The following is a 27,645-nucleotide window of genomic DNA, read 5'->3' as shown; positions in this document are numbered from 1 at the left end:
TAGGCAATTAAATTATATTTTTTCCATATTTTTATTATAATTATTTTTTTCTCGGCTGGAACATAGCAGGATATCTGGCAGATAACACACAGTTTTTCTCTGGTTAAATCTGATAATTTTATTGGACTGTTTTAACACCACTACCACAATAAAACAAGAAAAAAATCCTTCCAACATGACCAATCCCAATATTTCAGTCCAATTAACTACCTGATATTCCACTAAAATTTTGTTGTTGTTGTTGTTAGCTGCGAAGTCGTGTCCGACCCATCGCGACCCTATGGACAATATTCCTCCAGGCCTTCCTGTCCTCTACCATCTTCTGGAGTCCATTTAAGCTCACGCCTACTGCTTCAGTGACTCCATCCAGCCACCTCATTCTCTGTCGTCCCCTTCTTCTATTGCCCTCGATCTTTCCCAGCATTAGGCTCTTCTCCAGTGAGTCCTTCCTTCTCATTAGGTGGCCAAAGTACTTGAGTTTTAGCTTCAGGATCTGGCCTTCTAAAGAGCAGTCAGGGTTGATCTCCTCTAGGACTGACCGGTTTGATCGCCTTGCAGTCCAAGGGACTCGCAGGAGTCTTCTCCAGCACCACAGTTCAAAGGCCTCAATTCTTTGGCGCTCAGCCTTTCTTATGGTCCAACTTTCACTGCCATACATTGCAACTGGGAAGACCATAGCCTTGACTATACGCACTTTTGTTGACAGGGTGATGTCTCTGCTTTTTAGTGTGCTGTCTAGATTTGCCATGGCTTTCCTCCCCAGGAGCAAGCGTCTTTTAATTTCTTGGCTACAGTCCCCATCTGCAGTGATCTTGGAGCCCAGGAAAATAAAATCTGTCACTACCTCCATTTCTTCCCCATCTATTTGCCAGGAATTGAGAGGGCCAGATGCCATGATCTTGGTTTTCTTAATGTTAAGTTTCAACCCAAGTTTTGCACTCTCCTTCTTCACCCGCAACAAGAGGCTCTTTAGTTCTTCTTCACTTTCTGCCATTAGAGTGGTATCATCTGCGTATCTTAGGTTGTTGATATTTCTTCCGGCAATCTTAATTCCAACTTTTGATTCATCTAGCCCTGCCTTTCTCATGATGTGCTCTGCATATAAGTTAAATAGGCAGGGCGACAGTATACAGCCTTGCCGGACTCCTTTCCCAATTTTGAACCAATCAGTGGTTCCGTGTCCAGTTCTCACTGTTGCTTCTTGATCCGCATATAGGTTTCTCAAGAGACAAATAAGATGGTCTGGTACTCCCATCTCTTTAAGAACTTGCCACAGTTTGTTATGATCCACACAATCAAAGGCTTTAGCATAGTCAATGAAGCAGAAGTAGATGTTTTTCTGGAACTCCCTAGCTTTCTCCATGATCCAGCGTATGTTGGCAATTTGATCTCTAGTTCCTCTGCCTCTTCGAAATCCTGCCTGCACTTCTGGTAGTTCTCGATCCACATACTGCTGAAGTCTAGCTTGTAGGATTTTAAGCATGACTTTACTAGCATGAGAAATGAGTGCAATGGTGCGATAGTTTGAACATTCTTTGGCACTGCCTTTCTTTGGAATTGGAATGTAAACTGATCTTTTCCAATCCTGTGGCCACTGTTGAGTTTTCCAAATTTGCTGGCAAATTGAGTGTAGCACTTTTACTGCACTGTCTTTTAAGATTTTGAATAGCTCAGCTGGAATACTGTCACCTCCACTAGCTTTGTTGTTGCTCAGCTTTTCTAAGGCCCACTTCACCTCACATTCTAGGATGTCTGGCTCGAGGTCAGTGACCACATCATTGTGATTATCTGGGACGTTAAGCTCATTCTTGTATAGTTCTTCTGTGTAATTTTGCCACCTCTTCTTAATCTCTTCTGCCTCTGTTAGGTCCCTGCCATTTTGGTCCTTTATCATGCCCATTTTTGCATTAAACTAAAATTTTAGTCATCATCTAACTCCCATCGTTCTTATTCTGAACTATTATTTATTTTTTTTAAAATGAGAATGACAATAAGAGGTTTTATATAATGTCTCTTTCTCGCTAGAGGAATTCAGGACAGAGCTTCCAAGTTCATACATCTGATACTGATTTAAAAAGAATCAGGTGTAACATATATTTGCCAAATAAAACGAAAACTACTAGAAAGTACTAGTACTCATAGTTTACTTACCTCCCAAATTCATTCCAGCTTGAAGACACTTCTGTAATCTGCAAGCTGGACAGTTTTTTCTTCTAATTTTATCAATTATACAGTCATTCCGTCCCGCACATAAATAATTGTGCTGCCCTGCAATAAACAAAAGACAGAACATAATAAATTCTACTTTAACCATATACAGGTAAATAAACTGTCCACAACACAGACTGACAGCTCTAAACTTTATTATTTTTAAATCTGCCAGAACATTTTAAAATAACTGCTCACAACAATTTTGAAAACACACAATCAATAAATAACTAAATAAATTAATTAATCGCACCCACAACCACATATTTAAAATCAGAGAATGAAAGGGTGAAAACTTATTTACTTCTTGCATAATATATTCCAGATGGAATTTTATAAAATTCAAGAATTTATTATAATAGAACCTTTGATGAACTCATGGTCATTCAGATCACCACATGTTAATATCACAAATAAAGATGGCTGAAAAGGTGTAAAAGATTTTGTATGGCAAAGACAATTATACATTAAATCCTGTCAAGACCAAGTAAAGCTTAAGCATGCATGAAATAAGTATATAGATGATCGTATAGCAAGACCTTCAACTGTATCAACCATGTCAAGCTGTAGAATGTGATTGTTAAAATGGAAATCCAAGAGCACTTCATTGTCCCTATGCAAGCATATATACAGGTCATGAAGCCACAGTATGGAAAGAACATGGTGAACCAGATTGGCTACAAGTTAGCAAAGAACTGAGCCAGCTCTGTATGCTCTCTCATTATTTATGCAACTTATAGGCTGAATAGGACTGAGCCACTGAGAGAAAATTACTTGCAAAACAACGGAAACAACAACCAGCCTTACCATTAATAATGAAATTGTAGGTAGCTTTTGCCTTTTAGCCTTAACTCTCATCAGTAAATAAACAAGCAATCAAGAAATACATTACAAACTAGATCATGATTGAACAGCCATAAAGGCTTATGAAAAGATACAATGGAATTCCCTGTGATGCTCTGTGGAAATGAAAATAGACTTGAAGGAGGATAGAAAATGTATGATGCTTTGGGACACTGGTGTTGGAGAAGAATCTTAAAAATACCAGGTAAAAAGGTAAAGGTAAAGGTTCCCCCGCACATGCATGCTAGTCGTTTGCAACTCTAGGGCCCGGTGCTTATCTCCGTTTCAAAGCCGAAGAGCCAGCGTTTGTCCAGGGACGTCTCCGTGGTCATGTGGCCAGCATGATTAGATGCCAAAGGCGCATGGAATACTGTTACCTTCCCACCATAGTGGTGCCTATTTTTCTACTTGCATTTTTATGTGCTTTTGAACTGCTATGTTGGCAGAAGCTGGGACGAGTAACAGGCGCTCACTCTGTTATGCGGCACTCAGGATTTGACCCGCCAAACTGCCGACCATCTGATCAACAAGCTCGGCGTCCTAACCCACTGAGCCACCGCATCCCTAAGAATACCAGGTTTAACCATGCAAATAAATTAGTGAATAATTGAACAAATCAACACAAGAGTTTTCAAGAGGACTTTATTCTCAGAGGAACAAATGCTCTGACTCAAATTATCCTACAGGTTGTCAATGTTCATTGACTGCTTCGAAAAGAGACCGATGGAGATGAAAAAGTAACTTTGTGCCTGCATTCACAACCTTTCCAGTATCTCTCTCTATCAAGTCACCTGCGTGCCATTACAGTCACTTGGAACACATTGTACGCAATTGGTTTCTGCGATCTAGTCATCGGGCAAAGTGGTCACTAAGTGAAAATCTTGTGACTGTGACTATGCTTACAATTTTGCTTCAGCTTTTCTGTGCTTTAAAGCATCAGATCCCAAACAGCTGTGTGAGCCCAAACACCGGGGAAGATTTCTGGAATTTAAGTCATGAAGAAACTGTATAAAAGGGCATATCTTTTTCCCTACTTCCCTTAAAAATGCAACCCCAGCTCTGGAATGATTAGCAAGAAGGAAATGGATGTTTGTATTTATATGAATTGAAGAGGAGGATAAAAGTTGAAGAGGAAAGTGAGCTTACACTGGGGAATATGCATTGAAAGGAATGCTCCAGTACCTGCTGTTTGCCTAGCGCACTTGCAGATGCAACCTTCAAGCATTTTATATTTGTTTCCCTATTTTTCCTCCAGCAGCATATGCAGTGGGATTAAAAAAAGGTTAAGATGACAATCACAAATGAGCATCCAAAGCCATACTCTTTTGTATGTACATGTCCTGTCCAAATTATGGGTATAATAAGAAAGTACAGAAATTTACTTCTTCCATAATACCAGAACTTAAAAGACTAAATAATTAATAAGGAAGTAAACTACAGCACTACTCACAATACATAGAGCTATTTTACATACAAAGATGAAAGGCTCTAATAAGATTTTAAAACATAAAATAACATTTTGAAATAGTTTTTATAGTATTATATCTGGGCATAAGCATAATAACCCTTTCTTTAAAAAATCTGACACACAGTGAGAAACTGCAAATTACATAATGATCATATATATGTTTTCATAATAATGTTTTTCAGACAGAAAGCTTTAGTAGTCATAAATCTGATTAGTCAATCTCTTTTTAATCAACAATCAGGAACTTACATAAAAACGTAAATAATAGGGTTAGTTGTCTGAACAACATTATTTATTAGCTGTTGCCTCTTCACCACTGGAACTCACAAGTGATAAATAAATTTGCATTTTAGAGAACAAGGTTCACATAAAGGGAACACAAAATAAGGTTCAAATAAAGGGAACACAAAATAAGACATCCTACTATTAAATACAGTACATTGTGTTGTTTAAGTGTTCCCTTTATTTTTTTGAGCAGTATATTTTTTCTGTGTATTGACACTGAAGGATTAAGATCCTGAAGATATCTACAGAGTTACAATATGTAACTATATCTATCTCTTCACAAATAGATTTCTATCTCACAGACTTCACAGATGTGCTCCGCTACTGGGATATTAGTATACTACCTGCAAAAAAGGAATTGAAGGATGTTGTGTTTAATCCTTGAAATGTTCTCCTCAATGCAGAAAAGTAAGAATGTTGAAATATTTTGAAGGTTCCCAGGAATGTTCTATAGCCCGACCACAGACTATTATAGGACTGTTATATTACCCTGAACACTTTGAACTTGCATAAATTTGGTCTTCTCAAAATTTATGTATAAGCCAATCTTGCTGGCCTCATTATCTAAACTGGAGGTCATTTCTTGTGAACACTTTTTTGTTTCACCAAGCAATGCAATGTTATCTGCAAAAATCTAAATCTTTTAAATTAGCTGTTCTCCATGGGATGCCAAAGCTTTGTTATTGCTCTATGCATAACAAAGTCCATGGAGAGGAGAAACAAAAATGGTGATAGTATACATCTCTGTCTTACTCCTGTATTGACATTAAAGAAGGTTGTGTTTCCAGATTCTGATCATTTATAACACAGACTCTTAAAGATGTTGATAAAACATTGGGGAATACTACAGTATATGACTTTACAATGTTCCATAGTGATTCTCAATAAGTTGAGTCAAATGCCTTTTTGAAGTCAATAAAATTGATTATCACTGGCTTCTGGAATTCAATACTCTGTTCGATGATATTTCTTAAGGTCAGGATCTGGTTGTTACAAGAGTATTCTTTCCTGAATCCTGCCTGTTCTTCACACAGGTGTGTATCCACTTGACACTGCAATCTACTGAACATCACAAGGCATAGAACATCTCCAAGGACTGATAGCAACTTTATGCCTCTCCAGTTATTACAATCACTGAGGTTCCGTTTCTTTGGTACTTTAATGATTACTTTCTGCCTTTGTTTATAAAATAGTGAGATCTTCCACCAAACTATATCTACCATGTTTTAAAAGCTCTGCAGATATCTGGTCTAAGTGAGATGGTTTGCCATTTTTTAACAACTGTATTGTGTCCTGAACTTCAGTAATTGTAATCAGTTCCATATTGACATCAAATTCCTCTGACTATGCAATGTTGCAAAATCATATGCTGTTCTTGGGCTAGGTTGATTCAATATGATGCTAAAAAGTTCAACCTAATGTTTATCTTGTTCTTTTTTACTAAGTAGCATGTTCCATATTTAACTTTAATTGGGATGTTGCTGTTGGTTCTAATTCTTGTTAGTTCATGGTCAAGGCAAAAAAGCGATATGGAATGCATATACAATGAATATTCACATTGTATTTATAGCATAAAAATATAATGAGCCTTAAACTGAACAAGGCATCTGTTGGCTAAATACATCCAGATGAAGCCTTTGTCAAATGTTTATTGAAAGGACATTTTATTGTAAGTTTTACAAAGTTTCCATCTTTTAAAACTGTATAAACCATATGAAGTCTTCCTTTAAAATGTCACATGGATATATCTGCTGACAAGATTTTTAAGAAGCTTCAATTTTATAGCGTAAATTTACATTTTCTTGATTGGAGAATATTCTAAGAATATTTTAACACATATTTTAATGTGTATCAAGTTATGATTTTTGACAGCAATATAGGATTAATTGACATGTACCCCACTCCCAATATTGAAAAATTATTAGGATTAAATTAATTTATAAGGAACTGAGGTTAGAAATAATGAATATTTAACTACAGAATAATACAAGAAAAAATAAAAATTTGCAATCATTAAATCCAGCATAGTTGCCAGCTCCCCTTCATGGATTACTGCCTTGTTGTGGCGAAGGGGCTTGTGTAATTCAATGAAGCTATGAGCTATGCCGTGCAAGGCCACCCAAGACGGAAAGGTCATAGCAGAGAGTTCTGACAAAACGTGATCCACTGGAGAAGGAAATGGCAACCCATTCCAGTATCTTTGCCATGAAAACTCTATGGACAGTACCAAAAGGCAAAACAATATGACGCTGGAAGATGAGCCCCTCAGGTCAGAAGGTGTCCAATATGCTACTGGGGAAGAGCACAGGGCTAGTATTAGTAGTGCCAGAAAGAATGAAGCGCCTGGGCCAAAGCCAAAAGGACGCTCAGCTGTGGATGTATCTGGTGGTGAAAGGAAAGACCGTTGCTGTAAAGATTTATTCTCCATAGGAACCTGGAGTGTAAGATCCATGAATCAAGGCAAGCTGGACGTGGTCAAACAAGAGATGACAAGACTGAACATCAACATCTTAGGAATCAGCGAAATAAAATGGGCAGGAATGCGTGAATTTAATTCAGATGACCATTAGGTTTACTACTGCGGGCAAGAATTCCTCAGAAGAAATGGAGTAGCCTTCATAGTCAATAAAAGAGTAGGTAAAGCAATACTGGGATACAATCCCCAAAATGACAGAATGATCTCAGTAGTCCAAGTCTATGCCCCAACTACCGGTGCTGAAAAGTATGAAATTGACCGGTTCTATGAAGCCCTACAGCACCTTATAGAACTAACACCAAAAAATGATGTCCTTATCATCATGGGGGATTGGAATGCTAAAGTAGGAAGCCAAAAGATAACCAGAATAACAGGCAAGTTTGGCCTTGGAGTACAAAATGAAGCAGGGCACAGGCTGATAGAATTTTGTCAAGAGAATACGATGGTCATAGCAAACACTCTTTTCCAACAACCCAAGAGATGGCTCTACACATGGACATCACCAAACGGTCAACACAGATTGACTATGTGCTCTGCAGCCAAAGATGGAGAAGTTCTATATAGTCAATAAAAACAAGACGAGGAGCTGAGTGTGGCTCAGATCATGAGCTTTTTGTTGCAAAATTTAGACTTAAATTGAAGAAAGTAGGGGAAAGCACTAGGCCACTCAAGTATGAATTAAATCACATCCCTGTTGAATATACAGTAGAGGTGACAAATAGATTTAAGGAATTAGATCTGATAGACAGAGTGCCTGAAGAACTATGGACAGAGGTTCACAACATTGTACAAGAGGTAGCAACTAAAACCATCCCAAAGAAAAAGAAATGCAAGAAAGCAAAATGGTTGCCTGAGGAAGTTTTGCAAATAGCTGAGGAAAGGAGGGAAGCAAAAGGCAAGGGAGAAAAAGAAAGACACATCCAATTGAATGCAGAATTCCAGAGAATAGCTAGAAGAGATAAGAATGCCTTCTTAAATGAACAGTGCAAAGAAATAGAAGAAAACAATAGAATAGGGAGGACCAGAGATCTTTTCTAGAAAACTGAGAAACAACAAAGCTAGTGGAGGTGACAGTATTCCAGCTGAGCTATTCAAAATCTTAAAAGACAATGCAGTAAAAGTGCTACACTCAATTTGCCAGCAAATTTGGAAAACTCAACAGTGGCCACAGGATTGGAAAAGATCAGTTTACATTCCAATTCTAAAGAAAGGCAATGCCAAAGAATGTTCAAATTATCGCACCATTGCACTCATTTCACATGCTAGGAAAGTTATGCTTAAAATCCTACAAGCTAGACTCCAGCAGTATGTGGATCGAGAACTACTAGAAGTACAGGCAGGATTTTGAAGAAGCAGAGGAACTAGAGATCAAATTGCCAACATACGCTGGATCATGGAGAAAGCTAGGGAGTTCCAGAAAAACATATACTTCTGCTTCATTGACTATGCTAAAGCCTTTGATTGTGTGGATCACAACAAACTGTGGCAAGTTCTTAAAGAGATGGGCGTACTAGAACATCTTATTTGTCTCTTGAGAAACATATATGCGGGTCAAGAAGCAACAGTGAGAACTGGACACAGAACCACTGATTGGTTCAAAATTGGGAAAGGAGTCCAGCAAGGCTGTATACTGTCACCCTGCCTATTTAACTTATATGCAGAGCACATCATAAGAAAGGCAGGGCGAGATGAATCAAAAGTTGGAATTAAGATTGCCGGGAGAAATATCAACAACCTAAGATATGCAGATGATACCACTCTAATGGCAGAAGTGAAGAAGAACTAAAGAGCCTCTTGCTGTGGATGAAGAAGGAGAGTGCAAAACTTGGGTTGAAACTAAACATTAAGAAAACCAAGTTCATGGCATCCGGCCCTCTCAATTCCCGGCAAATAGATGGGGAAGAAATGGAGGTAGTGACAGATTTTATTTTCCAGGGCTCCAAGATCACCGCAGATGGGGACTGTAGCCAAGAAATTAAAAGACACTTGCTCCTGGGGAGGAAAGCCATGGCAAATCTAGACAGCACACTAAAAAGCAGAGACATCACCCTGCCAACAAAAGTGTGTATAGTCAAGGCTATGGTCTTCCCAGTTGCAATGTATGGCAGTGAAAGTTGGACCATAAGAAAGGCTGAGCGCCAAAGAATTGAGACCTTTGAACAATGGTGCTGGAGAAGACTCCTGCGAGTCCCTTGGACTGCAAGGCGATCAAACCAGTCAGTCCTAGAAGAGATCAACCCTGACTGCTCTTTAGAAGGCCAGATCCTGAAGTTGAACCTCAAATACTTTGGCCACCTAATGAGAAGGAAGGACTCACTGAAGAACAGCCTAATGCTGGGAAAGATTGAGGACAATAGAAGAAGGGGACGACAGAGAATGAGGTGGCTGGATGGAGTCACTGAAGCTTAAACGGACTCCAGAAGATGGTAGAGGACAGGAAGGCCTGGAGGAATGTTGTCTATGGGGTCGCGATGGGTCAGACACAACTTCGCAGCTAACAACAACAACAAAGTTGACAGCTCTTTCTTTTTCAATTGAAAGAAGATAATATGAAAAATTCAAAAGCAGGCGATGCTTTATTACAAGATCACATATTGATTAATGATAAATAAGACATTGTGTTTGTAAATCCCCACATTTTTTGGGTGGGAGGGGATGTTGAAGAATCCAAAACAGTATAAACAACACAAATAAGTCTTGGTATGCAATTCACCAAATTGGTGATAAACTTTAAAAACACAGACCAGAATATTGAAAGATACAGCTTCAAATATAAGCATTTCCAGCACTTTGCATCATTCCAAATTATGTAAACAACACATTCACGCAACATGCATTATTTGGGAATAATATAATTATGCCAGTAATGTAAATCTCCACAAATAACATGAAATTAACATGAAATTAATATAAGCTTAACTATATTTAGACGCAATGTATCACTAATCACATAAAATAATCAGAGTATGCCTAATTTTTCAGTCCTAATGTTTTTGCCAATTATATGAGATAAGTTTCCAGTGGGTTCCCAGTTTTCTTTATTCTTTTCTTTTTCTGATGCTATTTGGCTGAGGCATGCACATGTACAGATGTGATTTTTTTTTTCTCGGCAGGAAAATTACCTCCCAGATTTTTTGTTTGTTTATTTTTGCTAAGCGATAGAAGGATTCTGTAGAACCAAGGCCAGGCTCTGTCTTCGCATCCATAAGCTTGCTTATAAATAAACATTAGTAAGCTTCTTGGCTATATTAACTTCACATAAGTTACAGTGGGTCTCCTTTCACATTTGAAGTGGCTTTTTGAATTATTTGCCCAGCAGAATGAAATAAAAATATGCTGTGGAAAATCAGTGATAAGAAGCCAGCTGGGGGAGTAGAAGCAGAAGCCTTCATGTCTTAGAAGCATACGGGATCTATGAAATTTTCAGCGGGGCAGCATCCCTGGCAGTCTGACCAGGCTAACTTAAACAATTCTAAGTGTTGTTGTACAGACTCAGCTAATTCTCGTCCTACCTTTTTTTTTTTGCTTACCCAATTACCCAATAGCTTGTGAAATAAACTTTGCCTGGCAGCTTTCAGGGTATCATCTCCATTCAAATCACTGCTATTATACTGCCACACACTTGCAAGCTCTCTAATTAGCAAGGTAGACATGTTAGGAATAGATGGTCGGAAAGGTTATTTGAGCTGTGGTTCAGAAACTATGTGTTTTGAAGTAAGAACATACATACCTGTACGTACATACCTGTATGTACATACCTGTATGTGAAATTCAAAGTCCTATGTCTTGAAACAGTGTTGAAATAATTTCTTAATATTATTGACAATATCTTTAATAAAACTATTAAAAAGGTTACTGTATTATTGAACAACTACAAAAGTTTTCCACACTGCATATCTTTAGGATGGGGACACGCTCAGTTGACCGTTGCATTTTAATCTTTAAAAAGTCTATTTTATACATGAAAGAGTTTTCTTTTCTCTTCCCTCTTTTAGCAGCTGCCAACTGCCCTGCAACAGCATGTTTGCATTCACTATTTTAGGTTATATCAATTATATAACCTTGTTTTACTGCTCTCGAACTGGTTAGAACAATTTGAGAAATAAGTTAGTGCAGCCCCTAAATATTTTATAATGCAAATTCAACAGCATGTTCAATTCCCAGCCATATTAATATAAAATATTGCATCTATATTCAGTTTTTCACCTTAACTGGTTACTTATTGTTAGAGCAAACTAGACCTTGTGATAATTAACTTTTCCAATTCTGTTTAAGCCCAAAGAGTCTGACAGTGCAACACTGGTAAACTAGTAAGTAATAAGCCATCTCTCTTGGGTTTATGTGTGAAAATCTGATGAAATCTATCTACAAATGAATGATCACAATATATGTGTGGCTTGAAAAGGCAAGGTGGAGAGGGGAAGAAGAATTGTTGAGCTTCCAATATTTTATACTAGCATAGTGGATGTAAGTAAAGGCCACAAGTGGGGCAAGAACAAAAAATATTCCCAGATATTTACTTAAGAAAAAGTACATGTGTTATTTTAAATACAGAAGAAAATGAAGTTACTATATTTAAATAGTATAACTCATTTTCATTTTTCCAAAATTTACACTTTATTAGTGTAGTAGCCTTCCAAACACTAGTATTCTCTCCACACTTTAGTACATGTGGCTACAAATATAACAGGCAACCTAAGCAAACAACACAATCTTATGCACCAGTCAATCGAACCTTAGGAATCCATTGCTTCTATTCTATTCACATTAGATATATTCAAAAATGTGCCAATTTATCTCCAGTTTATCAACCTATTGTAACATAACTCATTTATTCCTACAAAGCACCAATACTTTGCTTCCTCTTTAAACATGAATGCTTGAATGGGCAGTCCTTATCACTGGATGGTTCTAAATCAACAGATTATAGTTTTGTAAACAAAAAGAAATTCCTGCAGCTATATCATCTTTCCTCCTTAATATTTTCCCCCCTAGAGCAGGGGTAGGCAACCTTGGTTCTTTTATGACTTGTGGATTTCAACTCCCAGAATTCCTGAGTCAGCATGGCCGGTTCATGAATGGTTCAGGAATTCCGGGTATTGAAGTCCACAAGTCATAAAAGAGCCAAGGTTGCCTACCCCTGCCCTAGAGGGGAGAAGATGGCATAGCTGGAAGCTGTAAAGTCCTTCAGTAAAATTCTATGAAAGTTGTGGGGGCAATAAGCCTTCCACTGCTTGGTTCCTGATTCTCTCTCCTCAAGAGACGAAAGTGTAAGTCCTCAGAGGCAAGTCTTCTGGGTGGCTCCCCATCATTATGGAACAGCTTGTTCACAGAATCCTGGATGGCCTTCATATTACCCATTTTATGAAAATGGTAAATATGTTTTTATTTTGCTGGATATTTGGGGTTCAAGTGTATGCTTATTAAATTGCCTGATTTTTTCATTTCTTGGGAATAGGATCTGAAGTTTTATGTGCTCCATTCAATTTTCTTTTATTGTTTGTAAAATGCTTAGAGTGATTGGAGGAAGAATCCTTCTTGGAGATATATATTTCTCAGGGATCTCTGTCAGATAGAGCTGTTCCACAATTGCTTCTGTGGGCCTCACTTTCATCTCTTCTAGAGAAAGAATCAGGACGGAGTAACCCACTCTGTGCCAACATCAAGTAGAGGAAAAAAAAATAAGGCATTTCGGGAGGTTTTGAAAGACTGGAAATATTATAGGGAATTTTTGCTAAAAATAATTAAAGCATGAATTGATGATTTAAGAATTTGAAGATTAAGAAAGGTGCAGATTACAGAAGGGAGGGGATTTGCAAAATATTTAAGATTGAGGTCAGACTGTAAAGGAAATTGTAATTACCTGTTGAAAAGGTCAGAAATCATTTATATATTTCTCAAACGTCTACTTTTTGTTTTCATTTTTCTTGGACTTTTTGATTTTCTTTTGATTTTCTTTTATTAAAACAATTGGCCTGGGGTCCTAATGGAGGCATCCCACTTTGGAATTAGTATACTTAGAAAGATTTCACCTTCATCCTGTTTATTTATTGGTTCCTTTCTCACTCAGTTTTTGTGTACCTTTAAAGGTTCAACGTTTTAAAGTTTTGTTTTATATTGCTGTTTTTATGATATTGTAAATGGCACAAAGTTGCTCGACAGTAAGATGGTCAGCATATAAATTTAAAAAACTGATAAACAAATAAGTAGATATAAATTAAAAACAGGAAAAACAGGTACTTCTGGAAAAAGTGCGCAAGTATTTAAACAAAGACAAAGATTCCAAGGAACATTTCGCTTGATTATATTTCTTGTTAGAAGTAGCAAGTTATTTTCTGTTACTTATCTTTTAATCATATCATGAGACTAGGTTACCTAAGGAACTATCTCATTCCAATTACATTGTCCCATTCCACCTGATTGTATTCTGTCATTTAAAGAATTTTGACTGTCAGTGTCATAGGCCTCTCATACCCTTGATCCGAGGAAGAGGATATGGAGCCAGGGCTGATGGAGGGGGATGGCGCAGTCCCTATGGCCCATGAGGAACCACATGGGGATAAGGACAAGGCAGTTCTGGGTCCCTCGGGCCTCAGAGGAATAGGAAGGAAGGAAGAGAAGGTGCAGGTTGACCGAGGAAGGGGGAAGGAGGTGCAAAGGCAGGCAGTGGAGAAGAGTGGCGGAACTCTGGAGATGATCAAATGCCTCCCCCGCCTGATCCCCGAGCATGGAGAATGGAGAGGAGGCAGAGTCAGCACAGAGTGACCCAACTACACAGGATGAGGGTGCCCTACCCCTCCTCATGAGGATTACCTAGAAAGTAGCATTTAAGGAGATGCTGTGACGAGGGTCTTCTGTCAGGAACAAGTGTTGTATTTTGTGGCAACACTCTCCATGGCTCAGAGACGAACTTGCTCCAGAATCCTTGCTGGTGTGGATTCGTGTTTGATTCTTTCTTTGACGTCTGCGGGCTAAAGGTGATGCAGCTCTGTTCCGGGTTTTTGCTGTGTTCCCTGTGGACTGTCCATGCCACAAACTCATCCGTCATGAACTTTGCCAAGGTTGAGATCCTGACTTGCTCCCGGAATGTTGCTGCTTCCTTGGACTTCCATCGCCAGGAGGTTGCATGGAGTGTGTGCATGTGCATGTGTTTGAGCCTTGCTCTTGGACTGTAGGTGTAAATTGTGTGCAGAGACTTTGGAAACGGACATGGAATTGCTGGATTCTGGGGAATGGTGGTGGAATAAATGCTGACAAGTCTCCACCTAGCACATGTTGCTTGCACACCAACCCTGGGTCATAACAGTCTGGATCCAGGAAGAAAGCCTTCTCTGTCACTGTCCCTGACTTTTGGGACATAGGTGAGATGGGCCCCACTCTTTTGGCCTTCAGAAAGAGAGTGAACATCTGGCTCTGACAATTGATATGGGCATCAGAAACTGCTATGTGACTTTGGGGATAGTTCATGTCATGAGGATATTTTCTCCATCTTTTTAACTTTTTAACTTTTAATCTGTAACATCTTTATCTTAGGGTTTTTAATTCTGCTTTTTTCAGTTTAATTCTGTTGTTCATGTTTTATATAATGAGATGTTTGTTGTATAATAAACAGTCCAGATCATTTAAGTGAAATGGGTAGAGTAGAAATGGAATGAATTAATGAATGAATGAAATCATTCTGGAGCTTCCCTAACTTCATCGTTCATTTATTTTACTGATTTATGGTCAAATAACATAAAACCAAACAAAATGATTGCAATTAATCAGAATGTTTACATGCAAGTATAATTAAAATATAATTCTAAAAGAAGAAATGAAATATTGATAATAAAGATAAACAGCAACAATTATTGAATGGACTTTAGTAATCCTTCTTTAGATAAAAAATGTGATCTTTCAGCTGAAAGGAAAGCATTCTCTTTCTATGAGGTATCATAACTAGGGCTTGGTACAACCCTTATTAGGTCACTTTACCAAGTCTTATAAAAAGAGTAGTGCAAATTGTAGTGAGAAATTGATTATACTTCCCTCTGTGGACAGGAGCAATTTTCCTCTTTCTAGGTACATTATTGAATCTTTCTTCTAGGAGTGAAGATACTAGATCAAACAAGTTTAAAGGTTAAACCTGCCCGATCCAAATTGCATTTGTACTTAAGTCATATTAAATATCTCAAGCTGTAAAGGTTCATTGCTTTAAATCCAACCAAGCAGTTAAATAGAGTTGATAAGCCAAAAAATGTTAAATGTAGATCAACTCTGACTTCCATGATAACACAAAGTTATCCTGCAAAGTCAAGTAACATGGGGAGACCCTGTTATGAACAATTTTCAGGTGGTGAACTAATATGTATGAGATAAAACCAGATTCCAGTCTTACTGGAGATTTAGACACTATTGGACAATTTGCAACAGAGTACATGGAAACCTGGATTGGACAGATTCAACAGAAGACACATCATACTAATAGCAAATTTGCGCCCTGTATAACAGATGGCTCATGACCTTAGTTCTAAATATTTCTGTTGCATCTGGGAAATAATTATTGCTGTGTCAGAGAATAGCATTTCAGAGTTTGTGGACCCAGGTGGTGATGGCCCTAGTTGTGCTTGCCAGATTGCTGAGCCTTGAAGAGAAACACTGATCTATTTAAAAACTTTGATTGATTGGTACTAAAACTACTAATTGAAGATTTTGGTTTAATTGTACCTGTCAACCAGTCTTTCCTTTCTGCAATAGCGGGCAAGACTCTAAGACTCCCATGTATCATTGAGATATTTTTCACATTTGTATCATTGAGACATTAACAGTTTATACAAGAAACAGAAGTTTATTGGTCAGCACTGGGATAAAACTTGTCAAGGCTTCTACCAATAATGAATATAAAAATTCCTGTTTGTCACACAGCCACTATGGATGGCTGGGAGACTTGCTCTCTCTCCTCCGTCCAGTTTTGCATCGCTGGGGGCCCCTGAAAAGGGCCAAAAGTCACCCCAAAGAGCCGACCAGCAAGGAGGGGTGCTCGCTGGATCGTGGGAGAGCCGCAACTCTCCCATTAGATCTGGTGATCCCTCCAAACTGGCTGATGAAAGGACCGGCCATTATGGCTCATCCCTAGGCTATGAATAGCTGAAGTCACATTTTCCACCAGGCAACTTAAAGCAGCGTGGAAGAGACTGGGTGAGATCTACCTCTTTTACACCTTAATTACTTTCTGTACCTCCTTAAGCTGCTAAGCATTTTCCCCCTTGTGGTGAGGGAAGGGGGATTTCAGCCCTCCCTCCAGAAAGAGCAGCGACTAAATACCCAGGGGCGTTTTAAATGTTGAAAAAGTAACTGAAACCCAATTGGAACTTTATTTTCAAAGCATGTGGATTGAAAGATTTTTTATTTCCTATTGTTCATTATCTACTTCTGTTGGAAATATGGATTCTTCCTTATGGAAAAAAGAAAGAAAAACTAAAAAGATTAAGACAACTTTGGGACTCAAAGGGAAACTTTAAAAGGGGCCTGGCTATCTGCCCAGGGAAATAGATAAGATACATAACCTTGAGAACTTTGAAGGCTTTGTGTTCCCTATCTAGAAAAAAAAATCTTTCTTTTGGATTTTCTAAGTGTAAAGCCTTTAGTTTAAAATACCAACATGGAAGAAGACCAGGAACAAAATTTATTTATAGATGAAGATCAATGTGATGTCCCGTTGCCTGGAAGCGGTACAGATTTGGATGGGGAAGAACAGGCTCCAGCTCAACCCGGCCAAGACTGAGTGGCTTTACGTACCGGCATCTCGACTTGTCCAAGAGGTTCCATCTTTGGTTATGGGAGGAGAGGTGTTACCTCCCGTTGATAGGGCACGCAATTTAGGCGTCCACCTGGACTCACGACTCAGTTTTGAAGATCATATTGGAGTCGTGGCCAGGGGGGCATTTGTCCAGGTTTGCCTGGTGCGCCAGTTGCGCCCCTATCTGGACCGAGATGCCCTACGTACGGTCACTCATGCACTCGTTACCTCCTGGATAGACTACTGCAATGCTCTCTACATGGGGCTGCCCTTGAAGACCACCCGGAGGCTCCAGCTGGTACAGAATGTGGCCACGCGGGTAGTGATGGGAGCATCCCGATACTCCCATATTACACCCCTCCTGCGTGAGCTGCATTGGTTACCGGTTGTCTTCCGGGTGAGATTTAAGGTGCTGGTACTTACCTTTAAAGCCCTACATGGCCTAGGCCTGGGATATTTGCAGGACCGTCTGCTGCCGGGGATGACTTTCCATCGCCCAGTGTGCTCACACAGAGAGGGCCTCCTCAGGGTGCTGTCGGCTAGACAATGTCGGCTGGCAACCCCCAGGGGGAGGGCCTTCTCTGTGGGAGCGCCAGCCCTGTGGAACCAACTCCCCCTTGAGCTCCGGATGGCCCCGGATCTCTGGTCCTTTCGCCACGACCTCAAAACTTTCCTTTTTTATCAGGCTGACCTGGACTGACGACAGGTTTTTTTTAAAATGTTTTAATTTTTAATTGTTTAATTAATTTTTTGGGGGCTGTTTATTTAATTTCTCTTAACTTTTGTATTGTCGTTTTTATTGTTGTTAGCCGCCCTGAGTCCTTCGGGAGATAGGGCGGCATATAAGTCCCAAAAATAAATAAATAAATAAATAAATAAATAAATAAACTTTTGCTATGTTAAAAACACTAATCCAAATTCTTACCACAGCCAATGAAATACTAAGAGGCTATGTGAAGGAACAAGTACCATGACAGAAGAATCTACTATTAAAGAAATATTGATTTTTGAAAATCCAGAAAAGACATTGACAACCTGGAAAAAGGAAAAGCTTTCTTATACAAGACAGAAGGAAATAGAAGATCTAGAAAAAGAACAGTTGGATGAGAAGACAAACAGTTCAGAACAACCATGTTGATATGGAAGAATAAAGAGACGACTCACTAGAACTAAAAGTCTTCTCAAAAAAATGGCGATTGGATGGTTTTGCCAATATCAATTAATATACATGATACTACAAGGACGTTTGATGACCCAAAAACAAGGACATGGAAGATGATTTGGCAAAGGAAAAAAGCTAGAATAAGACTCAAGAAGAATGGAGTTTCGGCTATCTTATTGAAATCTGAAACAATGTACTTAAATAGATAAGATGTGTATGGTGAACACAAGACATTGTTATGAACTGAGATAAAGAAAAAAAATTGGTCACTAAAATTTAGCAGTATACTAATGTACTAATAGCTAATTTGAATATTGATTTGTGCATAAAGGTCATGTAAAGGTGAATAATGTAGATAAGCTAAAAACCTATTGTTGAAAGTAATAAATAGGTCTCTATGGAATGTTAAAAATGAAAACTATCAGTTTAAGCAAGAGATAGCAGATATAAAGAGGAAGAGAGGAAACATTAAATATTGAAATAAAAAGCAATTTTATTTCTTAAAATGAGAGAAGCAAGATGCATCCTTGTTTTACTCTTTCTCTTGGGATTTAATCAAAATCTAAGAAGCAAGAAAGAATGCTATTGTTGAGATGACCGTACAGTGAAAGACAAGATATTCAGTATTCTTGTGTAAGGTAAAGGTAAAGGTTCCCCTGCACATGCGTGCTAGTCATTTCTAACTCTAGGGGCTGTTGCTCATCTCCCTTTCAAAGCCAAAGAGCCAGCACTTGTCCGAGGAGGTCTCCGTGGTCATGTGGCCGGCATGACTAGATGCCAAAGGCGCACGGAACACTGTCTACCTTACACTAAATCAGTACAAGATCATGTTTGACTCATGAGAATTTCATCAATTGAAATACATTTCAGAATGAATTCTCCTTTATCAGTTTGAACAAGAAGGTTGGAACAAAGTAGAATAATTTATCTGCAGAGCATACAATGCAAATATCTGATAGTTTATATTGCAGTATTAGTAATCATACGATTTATTGTCCAAAATGTTGAACATGAAAAAGGGAGCCAAATTCAAGTCTTCACCTAAATATTATAAATTAATGATAATATAATAATTGTCCAACAATTCAGTCAAACATGCAATCAACTGCATGCTCCTAATCAAATTACAGGAATGTTCAATTCAAGCACTAATTTAAATCAAGAAACGAGAAACTTGTGATATATATTGTTAGTGTACATATCATTTGTTTTGTATCATAAAGGCACCCTTTTCCCATCACCTGAGAGAACAAGACACTTCTAAAACATTTAATCCTGTCCATGAGGTTCCGTTCCTGCTGAGCAATTTTCTAGCCTCTTTTTGCAAATTTTCTGGTAGGTTATAACTTTATTTCATCTACCGTTATCTATCTATATTATATATTATTCAGGTTTTTTTAAATCCCACCCATTATCTATGCTTTCTTTTGTTTTCCCACTTTTGGAAACATATCTACTCTACAAATATCATGACTATTATTTAGCCGACTAAATGGAATAATTCTCAATAAATGGAAAGAAATAAACAAAAAAAATCTTTATCACCCTTGGAGGTATCAGTTATTCACTGCCTTAAAATGATAACAATATTAAATTTCCTGCATTTCATATTTTTGCTACTTTCCATATTTCTGTGAAAGCACTTTTCCAACATGGTGCCCTTTAAACATGCTGGATGACAACTTTCATTTTTGTTGCTCGTTTAATTAAGACAGGAAAAATATTTTTAAGCAATTACAGTACAAAAGGAATATAGCTTAAGTATGATTTCAAAATAAATATTTCAAAATATCAAAATACATATTTCCTAATAATTAATGTGCTTATTAATTTCATCCCAATTCTACCAATGATGTAAATCTAACTTTAATTGGTCTATGATGATATTGGGGATGAATGAGAGCCATTGTATTTCATGTTTTTTTAAATTTATGAAATATTCATTGTCAGATTCTTTGTGAAGTGTTCCCACTATAAATTAAACTGTAAACTTATTTTCATGGATAGACTGGCTTCTTCTAACTCTATAATTATACTTTATATGAAGCAAAGTATAACTATAATTTATTTCAAACTGGCTGTTACTTCGGGTTTTAATTGTTTGCTGTTTTCTTGTTTCCCATTTGGAAATAATCTTATTACAACATTTCTTATAATGCTCTCTTTAAATTACTGATCTCTATACTGATGTCCTATGTATGAATTGGGATTTCACATCTCAGCCTTCCCAGACAGCTTGATTGCCAATTCTGAAAGCTGAAATTCCTAAATGTTGGGAAAATATAAGGACAGACAAAAAATAATAATAATATTTCAACCCAATTCGGTGATAATGTTATAACTGACATATGTGCATATGCAAGAGTAGGAGATACTTATTAATAAGAGATACATTTCTGAATAAATATGCAGTAGACAGCAGGCACTGTCACTAATATTTCCAAGAGCCTCAGAGCTGAAAGTCAATGGATTGACTATAAAAGTAAAGCCTTCTTCAAAAGAAGCTTGATGCAGTATTCAAAAAGCAACTAAATAGCTTGATTGTTCCAGCATATTTTGGGGACTTTAGATTTACATAACTTTAATGATTTTCATATTCCTTTTCTTCCTTGACTCTAACTGCTGCCTTGTTGCTGCTTTTAGTACTTCTCATAAGCAGTTCAAATACTTTGCAGAGCTCAAAATTCTTGTTTATAAATGAAAAAGAAACCAGGTGAATTCCACTGCTAGAATATTCAAATATAGAATGGTTGTCAATTTATGCTAACAATTAACTTTGAATAAACCCAATCTGATAAATTATAACATACCAAACAAAAAAAAAGTTAAAGTAAATACATTTTTAAAATTACCTTAAATTTGCACTGCTGCCTATTTCATGATCTCCCTGACTGCAAATTCTGAAATATTTTTTTCACTTCTTTCCATCTTTTCGTCCTTTGTTTTACAATTATATGCTTTTAATCTTCTCATTAGACCTCACTTTTTTGTATTTCAATATACATTTGGTTTTCCCTTTGTTATACAATAAAATAGACACCCCCCCCCAATCTATCTCACCATTTCTTATATGGGGCCAGCAAACCTCACTATCCCTAACCAGCTTGCCCATATCTTATTAGTGAAGGAAGCAATTCTTTACAAGTTACAAATAAGGGAGCAACTGAAACCACATATATAAACAAGGAAATTTGAAAAATGCTGAAATAGACTTGCTCAGCATCTTCCACTTTGCTTCATTTACTAACCGGGTCAAATGTAGGATAGCTTTATCAAAAATAGTAAAGTAGGTTTTATCTTGTTTTGTTGGGTTGTTTAGTGAGAAACAGGTATTAAAGGGGAGATAATATCTGAAGTGTTTTTACCATAAATACCACCCCATCTCAAATGTAAAAGCCTAAGTTAAATTAACCCTCTAACTACTCCAATCATTCTAACGCTATTATCACAGCGCCGTTGTTTATAAGTTTTCTTTTTTGTAGGAACTAGATATGTTCACCGTTTCATTCACTTTGATGCAGTAAATAACTATGTTTTCTCTTATGTGAACAAGGAAGTATATGTCTGTAGAGACTACTGCTTCTACAGTGGATTTCTTTGGACATACATATCCAATTCACAAGTTCAAAAGCACTTTCAGAAAGCAAAGGTAGCTGTTATTTGATCTTTTGTTTGATTAAAGACATGAAGCATTTCAATCTGAAAAGATTCCAAGACTCATTTCAAGTTAGAGAGATCATTTGTATTGTTCACTTCATTATTTACACTAGAGTAGTTAGTGTCCGACTCCTTCTTACTATATTAACATACCAAAGCAATATAAAGTGAGGAAGGCTGAACCATAACATTTTTCTGAGTCCCCTGAACTGTGAGTTGGGAAGCATATAAATTGAATAAATCAATAAAGGATGCATTTAATTATATTACAATCAACACATTACAAGCCTCTTCAGAATAAACAGCTATGAGATGGTTTTTGAAGATGTCCAGCTACCAAAGGCCCATCTTTCTAATATGTAGAATTGGGAGTCCTTCTGCATTGCACCCACGCAACCAAAACCCCATCTGAAGTGCTGCATTTGGCACCCACTCCCTCAGCATTTAAACAAGTAGGTAGACACATTTCTTTAGCCAGGCTTTTAATTGTTAAATGAAGTTAGTACCAGAGTTATTGTTAATTAAATTTGTGTTTTTAAATTTTAATATTGCTTTTGGTGTGTTTTTTAAAAAAGTTAGTCCCTTGTGTATTCACTAAAATAGATAAGCAAAGCATAATAACTAACTAAATAATTTTATTGTATGATAATTATGAATCTATACTGTTGCCTTCAACTAAAGAAAACACTATTCATCTTTCGAAGAAATACCAGTTGAGAATTATAGGAGAAGGAGATATGTAAATATAATATCCTGGACACAAATAATATTACAATACCGCAATATTGGATCTTGTGTGCGAGCTTGTTCTATTACAGTATTTTGACCAATATAATATAAAGCTAGACATGGTTCACTGTAAAGTTAAAAATAAATTTGTTACTAAAAATACTTCCAGGGCAAGTAATATTAGATGTCACTAGAAATAGGGCAGCTAATAAAAAATGGCTGCATTATAACTAACATTAAATAAAATGAATTCTGTTAAGTTACATTAAACATGTCTAAGTCAGCTTAGCCCAAAATTTAAAGTGAAGAAATACTGTTTTCCACTTAGAAAACAAACTATAATGAAATATGAGAAAATATTTCATTTAGATGATCAGTATATAAATAAGCAGGCAAACAAACAAAGTAGTGTGATGTTTTAAAATATGAACATAGTCAATCGAACATTAAAAAAACTTAAAAACTTATAAAGGCATAATTTATGTAGTTCGTTCCAAAAAATAATACCAAATTATATATAATTGCTAGGGGGAAAAGATAGAAAATATGAAAAGTTTATTAATAACACATTGCTTATACACATATAGAAGCAAATTATTGTTCACCAATAATTACATTACTTTAAATGCTTAACTGTAAATTCACTACTTTCAGGTGCAGATAGCTTCCAGAAATGCAAAAAAATTAACATCTTTCATCTGTAAATAATGACTGTAAACTTCCACAGTTTGGACTGACATTATTTTAAGAATACAAGTTTCAGCATCCTAAAAAATGTAAGATTAGGACAATATAGTATCATTAATTATTTAATATAAAAATAATAACAGCAACCCTGGAACAAATATTATGAAATGAACACATTTAATTTGATCCAATAGTAAATAATAATAATAATAATAAAAAACTTCCGGTGGCTCCGCGGCGACGAAGACAGCCTTCCCGGGCTGCCCACGGCTCAGCTGTTGTTTTTTCGCCCGAAACAGCGCCGATCAGCTGTTCGGGCGAATTTGAAGCCCCCTCCTCGGGAGAAGAGGAGGGGGCGAGCTCCCAGGTAGGGGTAGAGTTCTCCAGGGCCGCCTGAGCTTATGGCTTGGGCGGCTGAAGGATTGAACTCCCCCGTAGCCTGGGCTGCTCCCAGCTGGCCGGCGCCTCTGCTCCTGATTTCTTGGAGCAGAGCCAGGCGTCTGCGACCACCCCTGCCTGAAGGAATGACTATGGATTAAAGGAGCAGGCAGAGCGATACAAGAGGAAAAGGTATATTTTACTCTCCAGCTTGATGGACTTTTTTGAATTATAAATCTGAAGTGAAAGTGCGTCACATTTGGTAAAAGATGGCGGCTAAACCACCCCCTAAAACTCTTCGGGGTGCTGGAACTTCTCCTGTGCAACAATCATTACTGCAGGCGCTTCATCCTCCTGATGTATTGACATCAAAGGACTTACAAGATGCTCTTGAAAAACACGCCCAGGTAATTTTGGAATCAATTAATCATAGATTTGTACAGATGGAGGAGAAATTGGAGAAATTGGAGGAGAGAATGGAGGAGAGGATGGAACAGAAGTTCAGAGTGATGAAGGCAGACATCTTGTCTTCAGTGTGTAAAGTGGCTCGCTGTGTGGAAGAATTGGAGGAAAAGCTAGCAGATTTGACTCAAAAGAATGCTATATTAGAAGCAAAAGTATTGGAGAATGAAGATAAACTGGAAAAGGAACTGAGTCTTGCTCAATATTACCAGATGCAGTTTGCTATTAGAGTTAGAGGCTTAAAGGAGAATACCAAGGAAGATCTAAAGCAGCTGATTTCTGAGGCTTTTGAAGTAGTGTTGAAACAGCCAGCATCTGAAATAAAAGGAGGCATGGATAAAGTGTTTCGTGTGAATTCATGGATTGCTAGACAGAGAAAGTTGCCTAGAGATGTGGTGGTTTACTTTGCAAAAAGGGAAACTAGAGATGAAGTTATACGAGCTGCTTATGATACTAAAGTTGTGATTGCTAATCAAGAAGTCTTGGTCTTAAAAGAAATTCCTCCAAAGATTTTAAGGAGAAGGAAGGATTTTACATTTCTTGTGCAAGAGCTAAAGCAACGAGATATAAGGTTCAGATGGGAGATCCCAGCTGGGTTGATGGTGACGCACGAAGGTAAAAGGTACCGTTTGGTTACTGTGATGCAAGCGCGTGATTTCTACAATAATGTTTTAAATGCAACGCCATTAACACCTTTGGAAGCTGAAAAGGGATCTGCAGAAGGAGTGCATAAAGAGGTCGAAGGTGGTCAGATAGAAGACAACGGTGTTGGAAGAGATCAAGATACAACTTCGTCGGATGATTCTATAGAACAGAGGGTGGATTAAGGTTTGGTGGAATATATAGAAGATTTCCAAATGGAGGTTAAAGTTTTGTTCGCAATTTTTTTTTTATTGTTTGGAATAATTATAGATGTGTTGGAAGAGGAACGGCCGATTACAGAAGAGTGGACTTTAAAGTTTTCTGATTTGGTTGAGGTGGCGAAGATTTTGGTTAATTTGAAAGATTATTTGTAAGAACGTTATATCATGGAATGGACAAATTGAATGGGGTCTATTTAGGACAAGTATAGGCTGAGAAGTATTATATAGTATGTGAATAATTCCTCTTTCCTTTTTTTTTCTGTTTTTTTTATCTCTTTTTATTTTGGGGTTTTTTTTCTTGTTTTTAATGTATATTTAATATTATTAAGGTTTGTTTTATTCTATATAAGCTAGAAAGTGTTTCTTGTTTATCTTAGTTTTTTATATATATTTAATATTGCCAAGGGTTGGTTTATCTTATATAAGCTAGAGAGTGATGGATTTTAGAATTTATAGTTGTTAGTATATGGTTGCTTATGTTTGCCTTTCTTTTTTTTCTTTTTCTTTTTATATATATACCTTGTATTCAGCTCTGGGAGGTCGGGGGGGGAGGGGGGGAGGTAGGGGGGGGAGGAGGGAGGGAGGGAGGGGGGGAGGTAGGGGGGGAGGAGGGAGGGGGAAGGGGTTTTTTTTTTGAAGGAAAATTGTATTTTAAAACTTTTCAATAAAATAATAATAATAATAATAATAATAATAATAATAATAATAATAATAATAATAATAATAATAATTTCTTTGTTTTCAATCACTATGTATCTGTGACGAGTAAACACCTTTTCTTCCAGTAGTTCTGCAGCTGCTGGCCCTGGTTGCTCAGCCAACAGTCCTGAGTCCTGTAAACCATTTTTCACCAGATATCCAGAAACTCCAACATTTAGCGTGGACCTTGTTAACCCGGGCAACATCTGAGCTGGTATGGCATTCTGAAATTTACGTCTCGCCATATTTTTTTATGGGAGAGACACTCTTTGTCTGACTCCTCTGATAAGACCTGTACAGTATGGTTGAACCTCTGGCATAGTTCTCATCTTCCTCAGACTACACAAGCCCCACAACCACATCAAGGTAGTGCCTCACTGGGAGATGCATTGAAATTAGTATATCAGGAAGGCTTACTGACTACTGGAGAGACCAAACTGGCCTACAAGAAAGACCAAATGAAGAACAGAATAGAGGCATGGGAAGACAAAGCACTACATGGCCAGTATATTAAAAAATAGCTGGGAAAGCAGATAATAACAAGACCTGGCAATGGCTAAGAGCAGGAAAGTTAAAGAAAGAGACTGAGGGACTAATTCTGGCTGCACAAGACCAAGCCTTAAGGACAAATGCATACAAAGTCAAAATTGAGAAGACAGCAACAGACAGTAAGTGCCACCTATGCAAAGAAGCTGAAGAAACAGTGGACCACCTGTTAAGCTGCTGCAAGAAGATCGCACAGACTGACTACAAGTAGCGGCATGACAAAGTAGCAACAATGGTGCATTTAAAGATCTGCAAGAAATATCATTTGCCTGTAAGCAAGAACTGGTGGGATCATAAAATAGAGAAAGTCACAGAAAATGATAAAGTTTAACTGCTCTGGGACTTCAGAATTCAAACAGACAAGCACCTGCAACATAACACCCCAGACTTAACAATTGTCGATATGAAAGACAAAAAAGTCTCGATAGTGGACGTGGCAGTGCTTGGAGACAGCAGAATAGATGAGAAAGAACTGGAGAAGATAACAAAATACAAAGACCTACAAGTAAAAATAGAAAGACTGTTGCAAAGGCAAGCAAGGGTAGTACCAATAGTAATAGGTGCCTTGGGTGCAATCCCAAAACAACTGGAGCACCACTTGAACACCATTGGCATTGACAAATTTGCCATTAGTCAATTGCAAAAGGCGGCCTTACTAGCAACTGCTTCCATCCTGCGACGATATCTGTAATACCATCAAACATCCACATCTGCCTATCCCAGGTCCTTGGTAAGGACTCAATAGGTACGACAAAAATGCCAAATCCAGTCTAAACATCTGGCTGACCGTGCAATGATCAATAATAATGATAATGATGATGATAGTGTTGGAAGGAACCTTGGAGGTTATCTAGTCCAACCCCCCTGCTCAGGCAGGAAACCCTATACCATTTCATACAAATCATATTATACCATGTACCACTTATGATAGTAAGGAACTTCAACTTGCCTTCTCTCAATAGGGTAACATTGCCCCAAACCAAATTGATATGCAATATGATTACAATCTTGGATTTTTGGCTTCTGCTCGAAGAATCAGGTGGCAGCCAGGCTACAAAGGCTTTTGCATGAGTTCATTTTGTGTGCCAGCTAGAACAGGAAAACCTGATTGCAGTTGCCTATATCTTGGTAATTTCTCCTTAGAACTCCTTGCAATGTGCTATATGTGATTTGCCCTTGAAGACCATGCAAAAACTTCAGCTGATCCAAAATCCAGCATCATATGCAATTCTGGAAGGATCGTGGTTTGCCTATACTGCTGCTATGAGCTACGTTGACTGAGCTACAGTTTTTTACCAGCTGTAATTCAAAGTGGTGGTTATCACTTCTAAAGCCTTGCATAATACAGGGCCAGTTTTTTTGAGGGACCACCTAATTTTAAGGACATACAGTATACTTGTTGCA

General features: G+C 37.6%; 1 protein-coding gene across 4 annotated transcripts in view; it reads right to left on the bottom strand.

Moving 5' to 3' along the window:
* The window catches only part of NR3C2 (nuclear receptor subfamily 3 group C member 2), a 168,717-nt gene that overhangs the window by 47,617 nt on the left and 93,455 nt on the right, over window positions 1-27,645 (bottom strand). For all 4 annotated transcript variants that reach the window (XM_081332597.1, XM_081332596.1, XM_081332595.1 and 1 more), the window contains one exon: window positions 2,152-2,268. In XM_081332597.1, coding sequence (XP_081188723.1) covers window positions 2,152-2,268 — 117 coding nt within the window. The remainder of the gene's footprint in view (window positions 1-2,151; window positions 2,269-27,645) is intronic.

This window comes from Vipera berus, assembly GCF_964194415.1.
Source record: "Vipera berus genome assembly, chromosome: 7".
Classification (NCBI taxonomy): Eukaryota; Metazoa; Chordata; class Lepidosauria; order Squamata; family Viperidae; genus Vipera; species Vipera berus.
Note: the sequence above shows the minus strand (reverse complement) of the source record. Positions and strands in the feature narration are given on the sequence as shown.